Source organism: Pezoporus occidentalis, unplaced genomic scaffold, assembly GCF_034315485.1.
Source record: "Pezoporus occidentalis ecotype Australia unplaced genomic scaffold, CSIRO_AGI_Poc_V1 ctg71, whole genome shotgun sequence".
In the NCBI taxonomy this organism is placed as follows: domain Eukaryota; kingdom Metazoa; phylum Chordata; class Aves; order Psittaciformes; family Psittacidae; genus Pezoporus; species Pezoporus occidentalis.
The window spans coordinates 1,354,463-1,375,823 of NW_026916062.1; the positions used below are offsets into that span (position 1 = coordinate 1,354,463).

Sequence of the window (21,361 nt, forward strand, 5' to 3'; positions counted from 1 at the left end):
GTTTTAACCAACATGTCAGAAGACTAGGCTCTTATAAATTATCAAAATGTTTCAGCTGAAGGGCAAGTGTTAAATCTCCTCCTGTCCAAAACACTTTTTTTTTTGGTTGTAGGGTGAATTTCTGGGTAGTGATTAGTTTAGAAGATAGATATGGATCTATAGTCTGGACTTTGAAATATAGTAGTAAACAGTACAGCTCTTATGTGATAGAGCTTGTTTATAGCACAGTGGAGCTTGTCTGTAGCCATACACAGGTGTGTCATACGCATATAGTCACAGTATATTCGATGTCATATATCTTCTTCTCAGGTTTGCTTCACTGCTGTCAAGCTGTTATGAACCAGTGTTTGTGTATGATTGTGGGGCACTACTTTAGCAAAGCCAGATACTAATAAAGAGCTACTATCTGTCATAAATTAGTCCTTAAAACTCAATCAGGAATCCATAAACCGCTAGAATATTAGCATACTCCTGTTCTGAGCCCAAGGCTGTAGTACTAGCCTTGGTAGTAATGTACATTAGGTAGTAATGCAGATTACTGCATTGTGTTGTACAGTGCACAGCAAATAGCGCTGTTCGCATTTGCATTTGCATTTGAAGGATGCCCACCGCATTGAGAGTCCCCTTTCCAACCCTGTGCTTGATCCAGTGGCTTGATTGCCATGAAAGAAGCACATGAGATCGAATGTGTGGTTCTTTGGCAGGGAATTGGGTCTCCTCTTTCCTTGTGCAATCTGTTGTCCTGAGAGGCCAGAAGGAGAAGGGAGGCAAAATAACAAGCTGTTTTCCTTCCTGGCTCTCAGTGGAAGCATCCTGTGGAATCTGGCAGCTGGAGGAAGAAGAGTTGCTGGTTGTCTGCTCCAGCTCTGAGGGTCAAAGAGCAGAGCTTCGTAGCCTAAGCTTCACCATAGTGAAGTAGGAGCCTGCCCCGGAGACTGTTGGAAAACACAACAGAAAAGGCACTGGGGTTAGAGGTCTGTTAGGAAAATTATTTGTATGTGTAAGTGGAAGAATGGTGGGTGAAGAGAAGGGAAGAATTTAGTAGTGACACTTCAGGATGCAAGGGAGCCATTTAATCATCTTTCTTAATGTCTCATTGTCATTCCTTGTTCTTTGAACTTCTCCATTTTCTCTCTCTTCTTGACATCAAGTTCAAATTTCCATGCACTAATGACACTGAACAAATCTCATTCCATCTGGTTTCTGTATTCTAATTAATTTTTTCTTTTACCTCTCTTATTCCCTCATCTGTCTATGATAGAAGCCTCTTTTTTTACCTGAGGTTGTCAGTTTAATTTCAGTTCCTCTGAGTTGTTTACAGGCTGTTTCCTCTCAACGTATTGACCTCTGGAGGACACCTACTGTGACTTTGAGTTCTATAAGGCATCTAATTGTTCCTAAAGCTGAAACTCAGTAGGAGACCTTTCTGGGTCCAGCATGGGAAGGATTTGAACTTGTATGCAAATGTATTTTTTGCTTGGAATCTAAGTACTTATCTCCATTGATGCAGCGTGTTGCAGGAAAAGGCTTGATTAAACTAGATGCTATACAAATGCATGTCAGAAAGCATTCCGCCTTCCCAAAGGAGCATATTGTCTCTTTACAGCATGTTGTTTTATTGATGTGTGATCCTCCTTGCTTGCTTATTGTCTGCATCTGTCTCTTATTTACACTGTTGTATCTGAAAGGTAAGGATCATATACATGGAGATTCCTTAAAAAGAGGATAATCAGGTGTGTTGTAATAGGTAATGGAGAGGAGGATGTAAGAGAGAAATGTGAGCAAACATTTTTTGCATGCTTGTTGCAGAAGGGACATGGATTCTTGACAGTGCATAAGCATGCAAAACCCTTTTATTGTTTTAAAATGCTGTATAGGGATCCACAGGCTTGTATGAGACCCTGCTAAAGGGAGTGCAAATGCCCACAGTCTGACACCTTCTGTACCAGCGTAGACACGGGTGCTGTTTCTGCAGGGGCTGGAGCTGGGTGTGCAAGAATAACTTGCAAATCTGCTGGGAATTCTGGTCCATTGCAGGCTTCAGATCCACAGTCTTTGCTATCTCTATGGTAAATTTGCCTTAAAAAACATTTTTGAGAACATCACAGACTGATTCAGGAGACCCCGAAACATCACAGCTAATCTCTGATTCCATTAAAAACAAAATGTAAACGAATGGAAAACATACTTAACCTAGAAACTGATAGCTGAAGTCTAGTTACATACTAAAAGCTCAAAGTTTTTAATTTTTTTTATTGCAGTGAACTCATAGTTGTTCTTTTGGGTGTTATAACTCACTATTTCTTTGTTGCCAAAACCACCCTTCTTGGAAATGCTGCATTTGATGCTCTCAAGCTTCAGTAGGATTGGCAGGCATGAGGTTGAAAAATACAGCAGTTTTTACTGAATAATCACTTAGTTATAGCTCTTAAAAACTAAGCATATAAACAAACCTAACCAGCTCAGTAAATAGTCATTGATTTTCATTTAAGAAGTATATATAAACAAAATTTAATGGAGTGTTGTGTTATTTTGTACATGCCCTTTATGTCCAGGCTTCTGAAAATTATTTCCAGATTATTATATTTCAGAAAATGGTGATGGTACCTGTCGTAAAGTCTGATTGAAGTAAAAATAAGTTAATCATATATACCCTGGCTTATCTGGGAGAAAAACTAGGTTAATTGTACGTACCCTGGCTTATCTGGGAGAAGTCGTCCCAGCATATATGACTTAGATAGCTATTTTCCTTTGTGCCTAAAACATTAGGCACAGTGTGTTGGCTTTTTCTTTAAGGCTTTCATATTCTTCCAGTGGGGTGGAGGGGGGAAGGAAAGATGTCTTAAGACACCATGAAGGAAAATCAGACTCTTTCGCTGGTGGTATTCTTGTATTTACTGTAGTGCAGGTTTAAAAAGCAAATTGGATTCGGGCAAATTATGCTTGTGTATTTAAAACCTGCGGTTTAGAATTGAGTGACGTAATATACCTGTCCAACAGTGAAATTTGAACCTGAAGATGACCTTGTAGGGCTGTTGTCATTGGTGTATACAAGAGTCAACGTGCTTAATAAACTTATTACCATATTCCTTTATGGAAGAAAGTGATGGAAGACTGTTGTAGTGTTGTTCTAAGTGAAGGCTAAGGAATTGGACCACCCTAGCTGATGGAGAGTGTATGCAAAGCAGCTCAAAGCCATCTATTCCAGCTGTTTCTGAAGCTGTTGTGAACAGAGATGCGATGAGGGAGAGGGACAGCAGTTCCCTTTGGAGCACCATGGGCTAGTGTTGTTTGTTGCTTTAAATGAAATCTCAGTCCTTCAGAGATACCTAAGAAAGAAGTTGCCTTTGGCTAGTTTGAGAGCAAGCTCTCCACATTGCTAACTGGAGTTCCTGTGCATTGCAACATAGCAAGGTGAAGGCAGGCAGATTCATATTGCTGCTCTGTCCTCTGAGCCTGAGCCAGGCTGATCTTCCCCACAACTATCTCCAGCAACTGTGTTCAACAGTATTTTGAAAGGGCAGCTGAGGCCACAAAATAAGTGGTGTGTAGAGCAGGCTTGCAGGGCTTTAAAATGTTTTAAAAACCAGCTAATTATAACACTACCATTTCTTTTTTTTTGATATTATAGAAACTCAATGCAACCCCTGAGCTGTTTAGATTTTCTTTCTTAATGTCAGTCTGCTTAATCTTTTGTGTTACTATTTCTCTTGGTATAGCAAGGTGTGCTATATGAAAGGAAATGCAAGATATTTGCAGCCTACAAAAGTACTGCATGGAGCAGTGTACTGCTTAATATCCAACTTCCTAAATTATCAAGAAATGCAATTTTCACTTTTAAATGTGAGAGTCGCCTAACTCTTGCCATCTGTCCTTTCAGTTTGCTTAAGAGTATTGACTGTTACAAGTTAAAATAAGCTTAATCTTTCTGGGCACCAGCTGTCAAGGGTCTTTATTGTAATCTTCAGTAACATCAAGGCTGTGTTGGTATCAGTCACATTTCTGACCAAAGCAGATGGCAGTGTGTTGCAGCATGCCAGCATCATTGAGTACTGATGCTGTCACTGTAGCTACTGTATGTCAGCATTGGCATACAGGGCTTATTCTGGGAGGAGGCGAAGGTTAGTTAGGGAAAGAATCAAGAATGGATGTGTGTGAGAAGAAAAGCGGTTAAGAATATTAGGGCAAGCAGCCTCAGTTATTACTCAGCTCTTTTTAAAAAAACAGAGCCATTAAGAAGAAAAAGTGACAAATCTCTGCTCTTTTAGGATCATCAGTGTTGGCCAGGGATCAGGTATCTGCATCAAATATCTTTCTTTGAAGTGTCCAAGAAGTTTAATACTGCCATTTACAGTACTACATTCACTGCATCTAGTATGGTAAACTAGTTCTTACTGGTTCTTCTGGCTGTAGCTTAAATGCTGATTTTTTTGTGTGTGAAGTCCTTGCTGATTTATTACTTGTATATGATAAGTTTTATATATAGCAAGGCTTTGCCGAATCTAACAGCAGCCTTGAGCGTATATGATAACTGTGCTTGTTTTATGACCTGAAGATGCGTGCTGCCACTGCCCTCTCCTCCCCTGATGCATCAAGAGCTTTATTTAATTCTGCTCTGTGTTAGTAAAAAGCCAACATGCGAAGACAACGGAAACATCCCAGACATCATCCTTCGCAAGGACAACCCCTTCATGACATGTTACCAAGGGAAGGATTCTGGTTCAGAAGATGAAGCATCCAGCAGAATTCCTGATTTAGAAAAGGATGACTTTGCCATCCGGAGAGCCAGAATGAATCAACCCAAACACATAGTTCCATTTGACTCCTTTTTAATTGGATCTTATACAAGTAAAGATAAAGGTAAACTGGAAGATGCTAAAAAGCCATTGCAGGTGGAAAAGCAGGAACATGCAAGGTGTGCATTCATAGTCTTTTTCTTTCTATTATAATGCTTAATTTCATATGGCTCATTGCTGTGTAGGACAAAAGCTGTTTTGGCTACAAAAAAGAAAAAAAAATAGAGGGTAAAATAAATGCAGAGGCTTTACCATAAAGTGAAACGAACAAATAAAAAAGATGTAGATTACTAACTGTATGGTTTTTGCTAGAGTATCAGGACCAGGAACATAAATTGTCACATTAATGTGACACTAGACAATTCTGTTATCTAAGCTCATGAGACACGTCATGAGCCTGAGTACCAGAGAATAAACTTAGAAGTTATATTTCTGCATCTCATCTCTTTTGCTGAGCATTTTCAATGCATATGTTTGCATGCATTGTCTAATCTAATGCCCTTCTAATACTCTGCATAAAACATAGATTTAGATAAGGCTTTAGTTAAGGCACTGAGTACGTATGCCTGCTCTTCTGCACTGAATTGCACATAGCTGCGCATAGTCCTAATGTTTCTTACACAGCATTGTTCTTGGCAGCAGAGAATGGGTTACAAGGTTTCAGCCTAGAAAATCTCTTCTTTCTTCTGCTCAGTGATACCGACCTTTAAGAAGTCACTGAACACAAGTATCTACTAGGCACAGTTCTTCAGGAAACAAGTATATTTGTTCTATTTGTGCAAAGAGGACTGATCCTAGATAAAAACACTATCTATACATTAGGGTGGACCTTGACTGTAATAACTGATACGTTCAGAAAGCTTCTCTTAATATTTAGTAGCTCTTTTCAGTAATGCAATGTGTGCCTTCAGTTGCTGGAATTTGATTACATTACCATTTTCTAATGACTAGTTTGGCACAGCATCTGAAGAGCACATAACCAAATTTTAATATTCTAATGCTAATGACATGACTCTAAGATCAAAGAACTTTTGTAGTATGTTTGCGAGCAAAACTTGAATCACTTTGCTAACAATATGAAAATGAGATATTTGTTACTATTTAAGAGAAAGCTTATTGCAGAAATGCTTGCTACAGTAATAACATTAAGATTTTTCTTGCTAGGAATAGAAGTCAGATTAAGAAGTGGTCTCAACAGTGCATGAGCAGGGTAGCATAGATGGGAGAGTTCAGCTTCAAATGTTTATTTCCTAAAATTAATGTAAAACTAATCTTACAAATTCAGTTTTATCTTCTTGTGCTCTGAATCTCTTACATTGACACTGATGTATCATTGCTTCTTTGAAATATCTTTCTTGCTGAACTGGAATGTGCATTAAATTAGAAGAAGACGGGTGCACATGGCATCAGTAAGGCAAATAGTGACAAGCAAAGAAAATCCACTTCTGCAAACTGAGAAGACTGAGTCAGGGGAGGAACAGCAGGTGAAAGAGCCTGATACTGAAAGACATGATTTGGCTGAACAGAAATGCCAAAGCACCCTTTCTCAGCTACGAGAAGATGCAATTTTTGTGAATGCCTCTATAACAAAAGCAGATCTGAAGACCTGGAAAAGACTGAAACTGTCAGGGGAGCCCAGGTATGGTTTCTGCCTGTGGTCAGGATTGGCACCTTGGGAAGCATGTTTAGTTTGTCACAATCCAATGTGTGTGCTTGTGGTTTTAAACTTGAAGAATGCCCTGATGACAACCAGTCCTTACCTATTTCAGTTTTCAGGAGAAGTCCAAAATCTGCATAGGGATGCTATCTATCATGAGATGAATGTGTATCTATCATTTAGAACACCATACTAGTTTCATAGTTACTTCCCTGGTGGACACTCTGAATGTCATGTCAGAAAGGACCCTCTTGCCTTGTGGCTCAACCCACTTTGAAGCTGCTCGAAGTTGAACAGCACAAAGGTCCAAGTGGCACCACTAACTCAGTAGCACAATGCTGCTGCTAATCTTCAAGACTTGAGACATTATAACTTAGGGGTATTACCTGAAGATCAGCATCTCCTTGCATTAATGTGGCTATACTGCTTTTGAGACCTGAGTTAATGTATCTTCATGGCCTTGTACTCCAGTGCTGAGTAAATACACCAGCACTGTTTGTCACTGCAGCAGGGGTTTCAGGAGCCTTGTTGTATGTTGTAGATGTGCTCTTATTGTAAACCAAACCTCTGTGAAAGGAGCCAGTATAAAGCCCTTCTTCTTAACTGTTTCCCTGTGGAGATGGGCTATAACGTATGCAGGTGACTTGTGACTCCAGTAGGAAAGGATATCAACTCCTAGCCTTCCTATTTAGGCACATGCCATTTTTCAATTAAAGGTGGCCATCTGTTCATTCTCCTAAAAATGCAGTTACTGTGTGTAATTTTAGCTCTAATACAATCAAAACTCAGTCATTGTCTTGTCTTAAAGATTTTAGAAGTTTCTTCTTTACTTTTGAGATGTTTCATTAAAATCAAGATTCAGCCCCCTTGGTTTAGGATGAGTGACTTGCCCTTGCTAGTACTCTCATTCTGCTGGAACTCTGCTATGACAGGGTGGGAGTACTGGTGTTGTGCAGCTCCACATCATGCATGGCCTGGGTCTATGTGAACAAATAAAGAAACTATGGCTGTGTTATGAAGAACTGAGTGAAATGGGCTGTGTTCTATGTTATTTCCCCTAAGGAAGAGCTTTCATGGATGTGCTCCCAGAGTTTTCCCAGCAGGTCTGCAGTATTTTTATCAGATTTTATCTGCCATTTAGGCCTCAGTATGCCCCAGCTGTTTGTATCTGTCCTTGAGTTTGAAAAATAAAACCCTTCAGAACCTTAGGAGCATTGAATTTGCATTATTTGGGGTCTCATGTTGGGGGGATTCTTTTATTCCTCATTCTGACTAGTCAAGAAGATGTCAAACGTCCCAGTGACACTGTGCCACCAGCTGAAATCCCTGTGAAAGAAGCAGACCATGATGATTTTGCTGTCCGCAAAGCCAGAGCAAATAAAAAGGCTGGCAGCCCCAAGCAGAAGTTTGTGCATTTTGGGCCAGTGACTGAGATTGATCAACAGAAATGGGACAAACTCGTTATTGGCAGAGTTTCATCCAAGAACAGAACAGAAGAGGAAAGCAAGAAAGATGGTGTGGAGAGTCATTCTGCTGTTGAAAGCTCTCCTTCAAACACTGTTGGCAGTCTTGGGTTTGTTGAAAACAACGATGAAATATCTAAGCTGCAGAATGAGCTCAGGTATTTGGTGTGGCTTATGAAGCGCTGCTGAGCTGGAAATGAGACCTGTTCTTGCCAGATGCTGATCTGCATGGGGGTGGACTGCAGCACAGACCTAAGAGCTGTTTATGTGCACGGCCTTGTTCAGAAGTCATCTGGTGCCTTCACAGTATCTTAACATGTTTAGGGTTATGCAAAACAACGCTCTGCAAAGGTCTTCTGAGAGCTTGCCTCAAAATTTCTGATGGCGGTGAAATCAATAGTGTCTGAGTCTGAGCTGTTGTTCAAACTTTTCCTGCTTCTTGAATTCCAGCAGCTTTGCTCTGCCTGCTCCCAGCACATTAGGAATTTATCGTTCAGCTTGCTGGCCTTTCGGATGTTCAGAAAATACCTTCTTAAAACCTAATGGATTTTCTTTCTTTTTGAAGATGTAATGCTGAAACCAGGGTGTATTAGTGCTCTGTGCTTCTGGCGTTTATATGGTGAAGAATTACAACTCTGGGAAGTTAACGTATTAACAGAGCTTACATTTCTTTAGCTTTTCTTTAATCGCTTAGTCTGTGGCTGTAGCAAGATTTTTTTAATGAATGCTTTTAGCAAGCAGTTCATTCAGTTAAGTTTGTGTGTTTATGAAACATTTGCAAACTGAGGTGAAGGACTCCTCTTCTTACCTTTCATTTGATCTGAGAATGTTTTTTCTATCTCATGCCTCTTCTCAATCTCATCACTAGTGAGGTAGCCAAATCAAGTACAGATGACTCTTGCAGGAGAATGCCATCACCTGTCCCAGCTTCTGACACCACCTCTGAGAAACAAACCCCATGCTGTTTGAGCAAACAGCAAGAAAGCACCGAGGAAGAATGCGACAAGCATTTACCAGACATTGAGAGAGATGATATGTTGGTTAGAAGGATGGGAACTTTTCAGAGGAGTATCACTAGTCAAGTTCCCATACATTGCCCACCCCTGTCAGTAGCTCCTCATCTGCTGCAGCAGCAGCAAGGGGCGGCAGTAGCTCGTGAGGAGGATTCGAAGACTCCACAGGAAGCAGAAAGGTCAGAGAACAGAAGCCGATCCCTCTGAGCTTCATGCCTGGTTTTTGTGTGGTGTTAGCTTGGATCAGTCAGCAATGTTGTTCCATTCTTCACACGGCTTTTAAAGATGTGTTTTACTCATTCATCATGGCATGTGTTCTGTTTTATGAAATTACTTACAAGAATGTATCCTATGAACATAAAACAGTCTGTTTTCTCTCATAATTTTTAAGTACTTCAGTTGTTAATTACTGTTCAGCATGAAAACAGTCTTTCATCTTTTGGGGGGATTTCTTTTGCAATCTGTGGTGCTTTGTCCAGACTTTTATGCCAGCTTTGAGGTGAATAATTCCTCACATACATTATTACGCAATCCCCAACTTCTAACAAATCACCTACATAAGTGTGGCATTTGACATAATTTCCTCACTCCCTGCACTGTAGCTAAAGATGCCTGCCTAGCTGTCCATCACTCTGCAACTGTGTTTTGAGTAACAGTACTCCATGTTGCCTGAGCAGCTGCCTTTGGGCTGTGCCGGTGAGCACTATCATGGAACAGTATCACTTGTCTCTCTGAGCAGTACTGTCACACGAGAAGAGGGCCAAGAACAGCTAGAAATCCTTCAGCTACAGAGCGGTGGAACAGAAGACAAAGTGAAATTGCCAGACCCACAAAGAGATGACATGCTGGCTAGAAGAACTGGAGCTTTTCTAAAACAGCCTGGGCCCAGTGTTAAGCAGTTTCTTCCCATGCCATTTTCAAAACAGGAGAATAAGCAGGGCACAGCTAGAGAACTTGAGAAGAAGACTACGAGGTAAGAAAGTTGTGCTTCTCTCTTTCCTTTGTGGCTGTTTGGCAAGATCTTGATCTAGAAGAGTTGTTGGCCTAGCAGCAGTTTTTTCCATGCTTGCCTAGATTCTGTGCCAACTCTTTCTGCCCAGAAAAAGGCAGTGCAGGGTTTGTGGCCCTTTTGGTAGAGCTCTGTAAAGACTCAGAACAGAGCTGTACTAGATGCAAAATTCAAACAGCATGTGGACGTGGATATAGATAGCAAGATTGTGTTACGCTTGCAGAGGTTTCTGGTTAAATGTGAGCTAATAATTACAAATGTTTCTAGCTAGAAATAGAAGTGCTGGATATGGTAGGTTAAGTACTTGTCTGTGGCTTAGCTGGTGCCAGTGGCTTCCAAACAGGAAATACTCAGATCCCTCCTGGTAATGCTCAGTGTTTAGAAAAACACCTTTGTTCAGATGTGTGAGGCTATGTGGGGAAGTTGGCAGTTTAAGCCTTTCAAGAACAGTTGTTGGCTGGTTGAGCCACATGGAAACAGGAGTGGAAAGGTTCTTATTCATCAACCTCTTCAAAGCACATGAGGAGACGGGCATCCATGTGCTTGTGCATGCACAGGTGAAACACTAGTGTATAGCTCAGCCAGAAGGAAAACTGTCACCTACCATAGAATTGAACAGTGGTTTGGTGTTAAGAAGACCTTAAGTTTAATAGCTTAGTTAAAATATGTGCTTAATACTTTAACTATTGGAGGTGACCAGGACAGTTTATGTTTCTGACTTAGAGGATTAGAAGTACAAGCATTTGACTCTCTACTAAAATTACACTTTTTGCACCTGCCTCACATAGCTTGTCACCGATCAGCTATATGGGTTTGTGGGTATGTTTGATTTTTGCTTGTTTTTTGGTTGGTTGTTTTTTTTTTTGTTAACTTACAGTTATGCTTTTCATTATGTGATTTTTCCAATGTTGCTTAATACATCTCTTTGCACGGCTGCCTTTGGCTCACTTAGGCCTGAAAAATGTTCCCAAGTCTGCAGTAATAGCTCTGGAAAACCTATAACACAACCAGCACAAGAAGAGCAGCAGGGGCAGGAAAAATACAATCTCCCTCCTGCAGGACAAGATGAGACTATTTGTACTGCCCAAGTGGGTGAAGGTAGCCTAAATGAAGTCCACCTTGGTCAAATGCCTAAGCTTCAGGAGGTTCCTGAGGAAAACAAAATGGAAACATTGTCATCCAAGGATGAGCACCTGCAAACGTGAGCTCTCTATGGTGTGAATCACTCAGCTTGTACACCCCTGTGCGCACACTTCCGAATTCAGATTGTGCATTGCCTGGTGTGTTTTCAGTCCAAACTAAAATACTGTATGTCAGTAATACACTTTCTGGAAACAAACAGAATAGTTGTATAATGCATATTCTTTTGAAATATTGAAATGAAAGTTAATTGAAAGGAAATATTTGATTACAGTATACGTTGAATTGCAAAAATGGTTTATGAATAGCAGAGGTTCAGCTGGACTCTGATCAGTTAGAGATGTGTATCTTGCTTCTCTGTGACTAGAAAATGTTGCAGTGTCAACTTTTGTACTTGATGTTCTTTTATGATAGATCTCAGATACAAATATGTGGTTTGCATGGCTCTAAACAAGACTGTCACTTAAGTGAATGACACTGATTTGTACATTACCAGTACCTTTGCTCAGATACACACACATCCCCAAAGGAACCCCAGCAACAACAACAAAAAAAGAAATCTTGTGTCTTGCTTTCTGCCTATAATATTTGTGTCTTCCATACTGATTCTGAGCTGTGCTGTGGAATGTAACTGTTAAGTTTTGTCTCCATTCATTGCATGTGTGGCACTTAATGCAAATGTTAATATATTATCTATTTCCAATAACTCTTTTCTACACCCATTTTAGGTATACTTCGACAGATTTTTATAATGGGGGCATTAGTATAGGGTCAGGGAGGGATGGGTGGTGTTCTTACATAGTTTGACCTTCAGGTGATTAGGTAAGTCTTGTTTGCTGAATACACAGTTCCTGATCAGTATGATTTTTTTTTTGCCAGCTTTACTAATACAGGTTGGATGGTCAAGTGACAGTTACCCAAATTGTATGGATCTAGTTGCAATTACTGCTTAATGTATTTATCAACACTCTAATTTTATATTTGGTCTTGTAGATTCGGCCCCAGAACTGCTGTGTCTGATGACGCAGAGTAAGTTGTCTTGTGTCCACAAGATTCTATTTTAAACAACTTACACTGCATGCTGTCCCGTCTTCCTACTAATTTAAAATGCAGTTGATGCCTCATTATTATTTTGCAGTGCTTCAGCAAATAAATTTTTCAGAAAAGCACTGAAAAATTGAATGCAATATGGCTTACATTGCAGCTAAAAATATTAAAGAAAAAAACATAGAAAATGAGCATAACACTAATGTCCGGCTGTTGCTTGAAGTATTGTTTCCTGGTTTTTTTCTTTGTTCTTCTGAATTTCCATTGCCTCTAATCAGCTACGGGTAAAGACAGTTGGGTTGAATCTGGGCTCAGTGTTGAGTTAAAAAATGAAGCATAGCCTATACATGAAGAAAAAAGAAATCCTGAAGTAAAATAAAACCCATTGTGATCTTCAGAATAATTACCAGCAAAATTTTTCATTAGCTGTTCCTTTATTGTCTTTTAAAAATTTTCTTTTGAATCCCTTCCAGGTTGGGTTTAATTTCATGATGTGCAAACTTCATTTTTTTCTTAAGCTCTTCACCTTGATGCTTTACTTTTTTACATAAGGACTATGGCATTTACTGCACTCCAACATTTTAGTTGTGTGTGCATGTGTGCAAACTGTAGTTCAGAATAGTACGCAGTGTCATTTAGAAAGCTCTGTGAAAGTATTAGATATTCTTACAAAGTGTGGGCATTTAGAAGCAAAGAAATTGTTGGGAGCTACCCATATAATAATGTCCTTAATATCTTCCTGTTCACAGAAACAGAAGCTTCTCTGTCTCCCAGATTAAATCGCAAAATAGAAACAAGTATATACAGAGACTGTCTATGTAATTTGTCACCCTTTCCTCTAATGATAAAGGCTAGAATCATGGACTGAATATTCTTTACAAGATCTGTAATACTGAGCAAAGCCTGTGTCCTCTGACCAGAGTTAATGTTTTCAAGCGTCAGAAATCTGTTCAGTCAAATGAAGAGATGAGATTAAAAGAACGTAACAACACAGAAGTGTTACACTTCAGAAGGGGGACTTTCCTGCCATTTCAGAAAGCCTACCTGCCTGATTGATTTGTTCATTTGTTTTTCCACATTTTTGCATGTCTGTATTAAATGCAAACATGAGAGAAGGTGCATGGAGATGCCTTCAAAGAGGCATGGCAAGGGGTTTGGTGGTATAATGTGGGAGTAGCAAAGATGAGTAAATCATATTGTTTATTCCACACTGATTCTGATTCTGTTTTAAAAGACAAAACAAAAGTGTTCAAGCCTCATTATCATCCTTTCCAGATGTGCCATTTTACAGAGCAACTATTTTCTTAAACTGTCTTTTAAGTTCTTACAAATGTAAGATTGTGTTTTTCCTCCTGAAGATGAAATACTTAAGAAGAATCTAATAAAATTTGGCCCTGAAGTAGAAATAATAAATTGAACTGACATTTTAAATGGTTCCAAACTATTTCTTAAGTCTCCTTTGAAAACTTCATATCTTGAATTCAGTCTTAGACTAGGTGCAGTTTCTTCTAGCAGCAAAACTAGAAACCCCTATATTAGACTGACAAAGTTCCCATCACTGGTTAGGGAATGCTGGATATTGTCATCAGCCCTGGTCTGTCTCAAGGTCCAGAAGACGCAATACTTAGTGTGTTACTGCTTATTAGCCATATTCCAATCTCCTGAAAAGGTGGGGTTGAATTCTGGTGACAGCTACAGTAGAAGGTGCACATGGGGTTGTAGTGTATAGTTTGATTCCTGACATAGGCTGAAGCCTTTTCCAGAGTACTTTTTTTGTTGTATTGTTAATAGCTATAAAATCGTTGGTTTTGCTGTCTCTGTGCACCCTGAGAGACCTGAGTGAACGCAGGGAATAAATACTAGCTTTTCATTAGGACATTGGGGTACTCTTGGTACAAAGTATTTTTATTTTCCTGTCCCCAGTGGCAGAGGGTGTGTAGTCATGCACTCTGCTAGAACCAGCTACCACCACTGCAAGCCTTCTGTTTTCTTCTACTAGATGGTATCGCTGCACATGGCAGGAGGGTTGGAACTAGATGATCATTAAGGTCCCTTCCAACCCAAACTGTTCTGTGATTCTGCGAGGGAGGGGTACAAGTAAGGAGCTACACAATCATTTTGACCCAGTAGGCACAAGCTGGCAAATACTTAACACTAAAGGCTTTTCTTAGTGTGAGTTTTATAGGCTCTTAAACTGGAATCAACCCTTTAAGGGTGACTTTGTTACAAGCTGTTCATCTCCCAACTTACCTCACCAGCTTGCAAAATATGACTGATATTTAAATATTCCTTAGTAGGTGATATGCCTTTAGTTTTAAAAACAACAAAAGTTGTAATTTCTTTAGGTTCCATTATTTAGGAGTGCTCCAATCTAGTCCTTAACAATGCAACTCTTAAACTACCCATAGAGAAAGCCAGATTAATATACACCCTCAGCACTCTATTTGAGGGGTGAAGCATGGTGGTATGCTAACCTCACTGTTAAAGGCAATAGGATGTGTATGCTGTCCTTCATTTCTGAGTGAATACCTACAAACAGGGTGGGATCTGTGCATGTCCTTTTCCATCCACTCTCCATACCTTTCTGTTTTCCCTTGAGTGGTTCATTCCCATCTTTGCCTGAATACAGATGTTGGCTAAATATGCACAGCTTTCTATGTCTCTTCACTTTGATTACTGTGGACACAGTCACCTACAATTTTATCTTCATTGCGTGCTTCTCCTGCTAGTTGGCTCATTGATTCACCTAAAGCTACAGATGATCATTTGAAGACTGCTGTGAAATCACTTCATGTGAAACTGCATGGCTCTTTTATTTGCCTTTTGCTTTTAGTGGCACAACTTAGGTCATGCTTTACTAATAAGGGGGGGGGGGGGAAGTAGTGAGTAAGTTATTTTTGTGTGAAGTTCTTTATATAGTATGAATGGATGTATAATATTAAACCATGACCTTTATTTTCTTTAGCTCTTCAAAGGTCAGGGACAGAAATAAAGTATGTAGAAGGAAACCGTTTTGTTTTGAACATCAGCTTTTCATAATTAGTTTAGTTGTATTAAGAATTTGGTGCTGATAGCATTGAGTTTCTTTGAGGCAGGGAGGGGAGAGGAGGAAGTACCATGCATGCTGCATGTACTTCTCTGGGCAAGCTCTCCCTGATTTTGTAGCAACAGCATTTAGCCAGTCATGCTGCCTGTAATGTGCTTCTCAAGCTGCTCTTGTTTTACACTGATTTTTTTTACACTGAAACTTCTGTCTGCAGTGTTAATTGGAGGGGTCTCGAAAGCTCGCTGGGAAAAAGATCTTAAGAAAGTTAAATGTTCTGAACTCTGCTCTGAATAGAATTATTAATTGATGGAGGTGTAATGTTAGTAATGCGTCTTAGTGAGAGGCAAAGTTGCAGTCAACTAACAAAACCAAGAGAAAGTTGAGGAGTATAATACCTGAAGTACTGTGTGGGAGCCATAGAGATGCTAACTGGTCATTCTATGGGACTGCTGCTTTTGGGAGCTTCATAATGGTGCAGGTGTCTGATTCTGCTGTAGCACCCTCATGTGGCTTTAGCTCTAACACGCCAAAGGAATATAAGCCTCTAAGTAATGCTGCACTTCTTATTTCCCCCTTGTTTAGGAGTATGAGCATGTTTGACATGAGATGTGAAGACGAAGCTGTGACTCAGCCTCATAGCAAAGCTCGCCATGAGAAACTGCAGAACATAAACAACCAGCTGAAAGAGGACGAGACCAGATGGCAAGATGTGAGTACACCACATCATCTGCAATGGCCATTGAGGCCAGCTAGCTAGGCAGAAAAGTACAACCTGCTAAATCTACAGTTATTCTCTAGTGTGAAAATACTCAGGAACAATGTCCCTCTTCCCCAGTGGATTGTTGCTAAATGCATAAAAGTCCATAATTTGATGTAAATTACAGAATACAGGGTCTCTGGTGCCTCAGGTTGTGCACGTGCTATTTTGCTTTAAAAATCAAAAAAGAAATTAAACTGTGGTGAGGTAAAAATGGAAGCAGAACAGCTTCTAACTGCTGACTTCTCTTAACTTTTAGACTATAACTTTTTCTAGCTTCTCTAACAACTGACTCCTCTAACTTTCTCACTAGTAAATGCCCAAAATTACAACATACAAGACTAAGCAAGACAGTGGACTTGGCTTTAATAAATTTGCGTAAATACAGAAAATGCTAACATTTTCCATGTTGTCCAAAAAGCAAATTACCTTTTAAGTTAGTTACACCCTGCTTGGGTTACAAGACCTTTCTAAACCCTCTTTACTCAGTGTATTTTTTTAAGCTGTCCTGGTATTTGGCATTATATTTAGCAAATCAGCAAGGACAGAAAAGCATGATTTGCAGATAAATTAGTATCAGGAGTTTTAGTATCAGCCCTGTTCATTTCTAAAGACTTACTGTAAATGGGGAATTTGGGGCATAGTTTTTTAATTAAAAAAAAAACAAAACACCAACAAACAAAAATTAAAACCCAAACCCACATCTTTTCAAGGAGCTAGTACATTTCCTGTTATAAGGACAGCCACTGTGAAACATCTCAGGTTTTTGGTAGAAAATTCAAAGAAAAACAAAAAAAAGAACAGTGTATACAACTGAAAAATAACTTTTTGTAGTATAACAATGAAGGACTTAAGCTGAGAGGTCTGTCTGTGTGGGAAGCCATAATTTCCCAGCAGAGATAAGAATGAATGCAAAGGCATTCAAGAGGTTTGAGAGCTCTTTGCTGTTGAACTAAAAATCCTCTGAGCTAAAGTGTGTAAGTTTTCCAGGCCTTCAGCACCTTCTACGCTGAACTAAAAGTTCTGAAGAGGTGCTAAAAATGCCCTTACTGGAATGTCCTTGGCATTCAGAGGGCTTTATGGAGACTACACCACATTCATGGTCTGATATTTTTTATATGCTCATGCTGTAAATTTGTCAACAATTAACAGTTTCATGGCTTTTTTTTTAATTATTGTTATTCTAAAGCATCAGAGCTGGAAAAGATAAACATGCCTGGTTTTTAATTACAAAAAGAGAAGATGGGCTTAAGTTATGAAAATTACTAATGAAAAACTAATTTCTAAACAATAGGCAATAGTGGGAGTAGCTGAATAAAAAAATGCTCTGGTACTTCAATGAGAATAATTAGTAACTGAGGAAAATGAAAGGCCTATATTTCAAGAAGGGGATTATAGACTGATATATGTAGGTCATGTGAAGAAATAATGAGCATTCCCTTGAGTGTAATGTCAATAATTTGTGGTTTTAAGATAAATTAAAAGTGACAAGGTTTGTTCCGGGTTTTAATAAAAGAAGTTATGCTTGCAGTACCTTCTGCTGTTTACCAATAAAAATGCAATTAAAGTATTTGGAAAACCATGTCATTAATTAATTAGCTTTTGAATGGAGTACGTGTACAGAGTCTCTGTTTTTTATTAAAACCAGAATTTGTTAGAGTACATGAAATATAATCTTTATACTAATCTCCTGATCTCCTAAACTTAATGACAAATCTGCCCTTGCAGTTTCCTGGGATGTTATTTTTCTTTGCAAAAGTTCTGCAGAGATTACTTTTTACACGTAAAATTTTGCTCCTTTACTAGTTGGCTACAAAGACATGGCACAGCTTAGGAGACTTCTTTACTGTAATAGTTATACTGTGAAAAAGATCTTGTCTCTGTACCCTCCAGGACCCTCCAGGACCTGTGAATTCATAACCCAAGCAGGACGCAAGACATAGGTGCCTGTAACAGGTATCTGACTCTCAGGTTTTTAGTGTCAGGCTGGTTGTGTGTCAGAGAGGTAAAGAACCAGAATCAGTGGATATTCTGGACAATTTTGGGCAGGCAGATTCCAAAAAGAGTAAGATCATTACTTCAGCAAGGGCATATCTATATAACTGGTTACAAACCATAGACTTTATGCTCTGTCATGTCTCACACCACCAGGTGTGAACCACTTTAGTCATAAAATCATAGAATTGTTTAGATTGAAAAAGACCTTTAAGGTCATCCTGTCGTGGTTTAAACCCAGTCAGGTAACTCATTCACTCACTCCCCCCCCTTTCTTGCCCTCCCCCTGCTCCCAGAGGGACAGAGAGGAGAATCGAAAAGAATGCAACTCCCACGGGTTGAGATAAGAACAGTTTAGTAACTAAGGTATAACACAAATCACTACTGCTACCACCAATAATAACAATGATAAAGGAAATAACAAGAGAAGAGAATACAACACCTCAGCACCAGCCAACCGATAACTCGCCCCCCTCAGCCCAACCAAGCACCGACCCATACCTCCTCCAACCCTGCAGACTCCCAGCCCTTCCAGCTAACTCCCAGTTGCATCCTGGGCATGACGTGCTGTGGTATGGAATACCTCTTTGGTCAGTTTGGGTCAGGTGTCCTGTCTCTGCTTCCTCCTGGCTTCCCCTCCTCCCTGGCAGAGCATGAGGCTCACAAAGTCCTTGGCCAAACCAAAACATCGCTATCAGCTCTGTTCCCAGGCCGAAAGTCAAAACACTGCACTGCACCAGCTACCAAGAAGGGGAAAAAAAAGACTGCTACTGCTGAACCCAGGACACCAACCATTAAGGTAGCACTGCCAAGTCCACCACTAAACCATTTCCTAAGTGCCACATCTAGATGTCTTTTAAATACCTCCAGGGTATGTTGCTCAGATCTGGATCTGAAATATTGGAGGGTGCCCATGAGGAAGAATTAAAGTTTGGATGCTCCACTGAGTCAACCATGCTTGCATGTATTTAGCTGATAGGATGGACGAAGTATGGGACTGTCATCTCTCCAAGGCAAGCTATCAGTGTTGCTGTAGTTCATGGTGAAATGATGTCCCTTCCTCCACTGAACTTCTGCCTCCCATACATATGATTATTAAAATTCTTCCCCAAATGTAATTTTTCTACTTCATCTTCATGGAAGGTTTGTCCCAAGTTTTGGCCCAAGCATTCTGAGTGGCTGTTTTAGGCCAAATCTCCTGGTATCATTACCTAGAATGCTTCTGAAAAGCCAAAACCAAAATATACCAGTGGAGCTACAAAATCCTTATTGGATCCTGCTGTTAGAAGAAAAATCAGGCAACATCTTCATTTTAGGGTATAATCTCTTTTTCTCTTCAAAATAAAACATTGCTGCCTGCAGGTGATGGGAGCCTGGCCCACAGTGAGGAACAAGCATTGCAAAGCAGCTCACCAGGTTCATTGGTTTCTGTGACCAGTGTTTAGCTATTTGCAGCTCTGCATTCAGGTTTTCCTTCTCTCACAGGACCTGGCTCGGTGGAAGAGTCGTCGAAGGAGTGCTTCACAGGATTTAATAAAAAAAGAAGCTGAAAGAAAGAAAATGGAAAGGTTATTGTCTGGAGATGGAGCGAATGAGCGCAGAAAAAGCATCAAAACCTACCGAGAAATTGTGGAAGAGAAGTACGTTCTTTTACTGGAGTGCAGTGGCAAGTCTGGAAATGCTTTGTGCTCCGTGGGTGATAGATAACTGTGTGCAGCCATGCCTGCAGGCCTGGGGTGAGGGAGAGGGAGAGGGAACGATGTTGCTGGAGCAGAGGCAATAAGGGTGATTTTTAGTATTAATTTTAATGTGACGGTCTCTCTTGTGTTGTTGCCCTTGCAGAGAGAGAAGAGAGCGGGAGCTTCATGAGGCATACAAGAATGCAAAGTCACAGGAGGAGGCTGAGAGCATCCTGCAGCAGTACATTGAAAGATTCACTATCAGTGAAGCTGTCCTTGAGCGTTTGCAGATGCCAAAAATTCTGGAAAGAAGCCATTCAGTGGAGCCAAACTCCCCACTGAAAGACCAAAATCCTCTGAGATATTTAAGGCAACAGTCACTGCCTGCTCCAAAATTTACTGCCACCATTGAAGCAACCATTGTTCCCACCACTGAACTAGAGCCCAGCAGTTTGATGGGCAGCACGTCTCCCAGCAAAAGCATTGTTTCCAAGTCTGTGCCTATGCTGACACCCAAGCCTTACTCACAGCCCAAAAATACACAGGAAGTGTTAAAGAACTTTAAGGTAGGATACGTTGCACTTCCCAGAGTGAATCAGGAGGCAAGGAGATGCTGACTAAATCATGTGAATGTATAAATGTTTAGCGCAATTGATTAGAAAATGTTTGCAGCTTTCTGATATTGTAAAACCCAGCTTCTTGCTCTGTGCTACCCAGTCTAGTAGTCTCTTCTTGGTTACCAACCTTCTTAGAAACTTTTTCTTTTCAGACATGAATATTTCTGCTGATCATTTTTCTTCAGGCTAAATTTGTCTGGGGAAAGGGGGTCCGCTAAGAAAAAAGCAAGGTGTTTTCTGAGAAGGAAGTTAGGAAAGAGTATGCTTTTATGTTTTTTTTTTCCTGTTTTTAAACAAAAGGGAAGGGGCAGGGAGTGTGCAGGCCCTGACTTTTGGAGCAAGAACTGAACTGGCTTTTGTGTTAGGTGCCTGATTTTTGATGTACCCAAACAAGTCCATCCCATTCAGCTAAATCATAAGCCTTTGAAACACTGCATGTGCATGTAGGCAGTATGAAGAGCCCCTGCTCCTTCAGAGTCAAGCTTGCCCAATGATACTTTCTGTCCTAAGCAATGTCTTTCTGTCTTAACCAGCAATGAATGGGGAAAGCTGCTTCACTGGCATAAAGAGAGGATATAAACTGTCCATGCAGGTTTAGGGAAACAGATTGGTACTGGGGCAGCGTGTAACTGGGGATTGCTGATGCGAGATGGGGAGTGACTACATTGGGTTGCAAGAACTGCACAAAGATAATGGGAATAAAAGAAGTAAGAGAGCTTGGACAAAAGCAGGGCTGCCTGGAATAAAGAGCCAGCTATGAGATTTGTTAGCAAAGTGGATAGAAGAGACTGAAACTGGATATGAAACCTGAGGCATATATCTTTGTACTGAGTGTGCAGAATGGGAGTAAAATACTGAATCAATGCTAGAGAAAGCAAAGAACTGGGATATGTTAGAAAGAACAAGTGTGAAAAATATCTGCTGCTCACAATGCCTGTACCAATAGTGGAGCTTCCACGAGTCTCACTGTAGCCTTGCAAGCAGTGCAAAGCCTACTGGCATGGTCACCCCCCCGCTGTTAGAGCTGGGGACCCTTCTGTCTGCAACTGCTATCTGATACTTTGCTAGTGGCATGCAAGGGTCCCTGTAGCCCTGCTGATGTCTCAGCGGCATCACTACCATGTATATTCAAGTTGTTTACT

At 40.2% G+C, this 21,361-nt stretch overlaps 2 protein-coding genes across 8 annotated transcripts in view; both read left to right on the plus strand.

The window, feature by feature from the left end:
• Positions 1 to 21,361, plus strand: part of LIMCH1 (LIM and calponin homology domains 1) — a 180,248-nt gene that overhangs the window by 120,568 nt on the left and 38,319 nt on the right. For 4 of the 7 annotated variants that reach the window (XM_062642449.1, XM_062642447.1, XM_062642448.1 and 1 more), the window contains 10 exons: positions 4,625 to 4,915; positions 6,181 to 6,435; positions 7,730 to 8,074; positions 8,785 to 9,108; positions 9,669 to 9,902; positions 10,891 to 11,139; positions 12,072 to 12,107; positions 15,754 to 15,880; positions 19,409 to 19,563; positions 19,766 to 20,168. In XM_062642449.1, the coding sequence (XP_062498433.1) occupies positions 4,625 to 4,915; positions 6,181 to 6,435; positions 7,730 to 8,074; positions 8,785 to 9,108; positions 9,669 to 9,902; positions 10,891 to 11,139; positions 12,072 to 12,107; positions 15,754 to 15,880; positions 19,409 to 19,563; positions 19,766 to 20,168 (2,419 nt within the window). The remainder of the gene's footprint in view (positions 1 to 4,624; positions 4,916 to 6,180; positions 6,436 to 7,729; positions 8,075 to 8,784; positions 9,109 to 9,668; positions 9,903 to 10,890; positions 11,140 to 12,071; positions 12,108 to 15,753; positions 15,881 to 19,408; positions 19,564 to 19,765; positions 20,169 to 21,361) is intronic. The other 3 variants (XM_062642452.1, XM_062642453.1, XM_062642450.1) reach the window with 2 other exon arrangements.
• TMEM33 (transmembrane protein 33) overlaps positions 1 to 21,361 on the plus strand; it is a 221,824-nt gene that overhangs the window by 55,619 nt on the left and 144,844 nt on the right. The gene's annotated exons all lie outside the window — the stretch shown is intronic.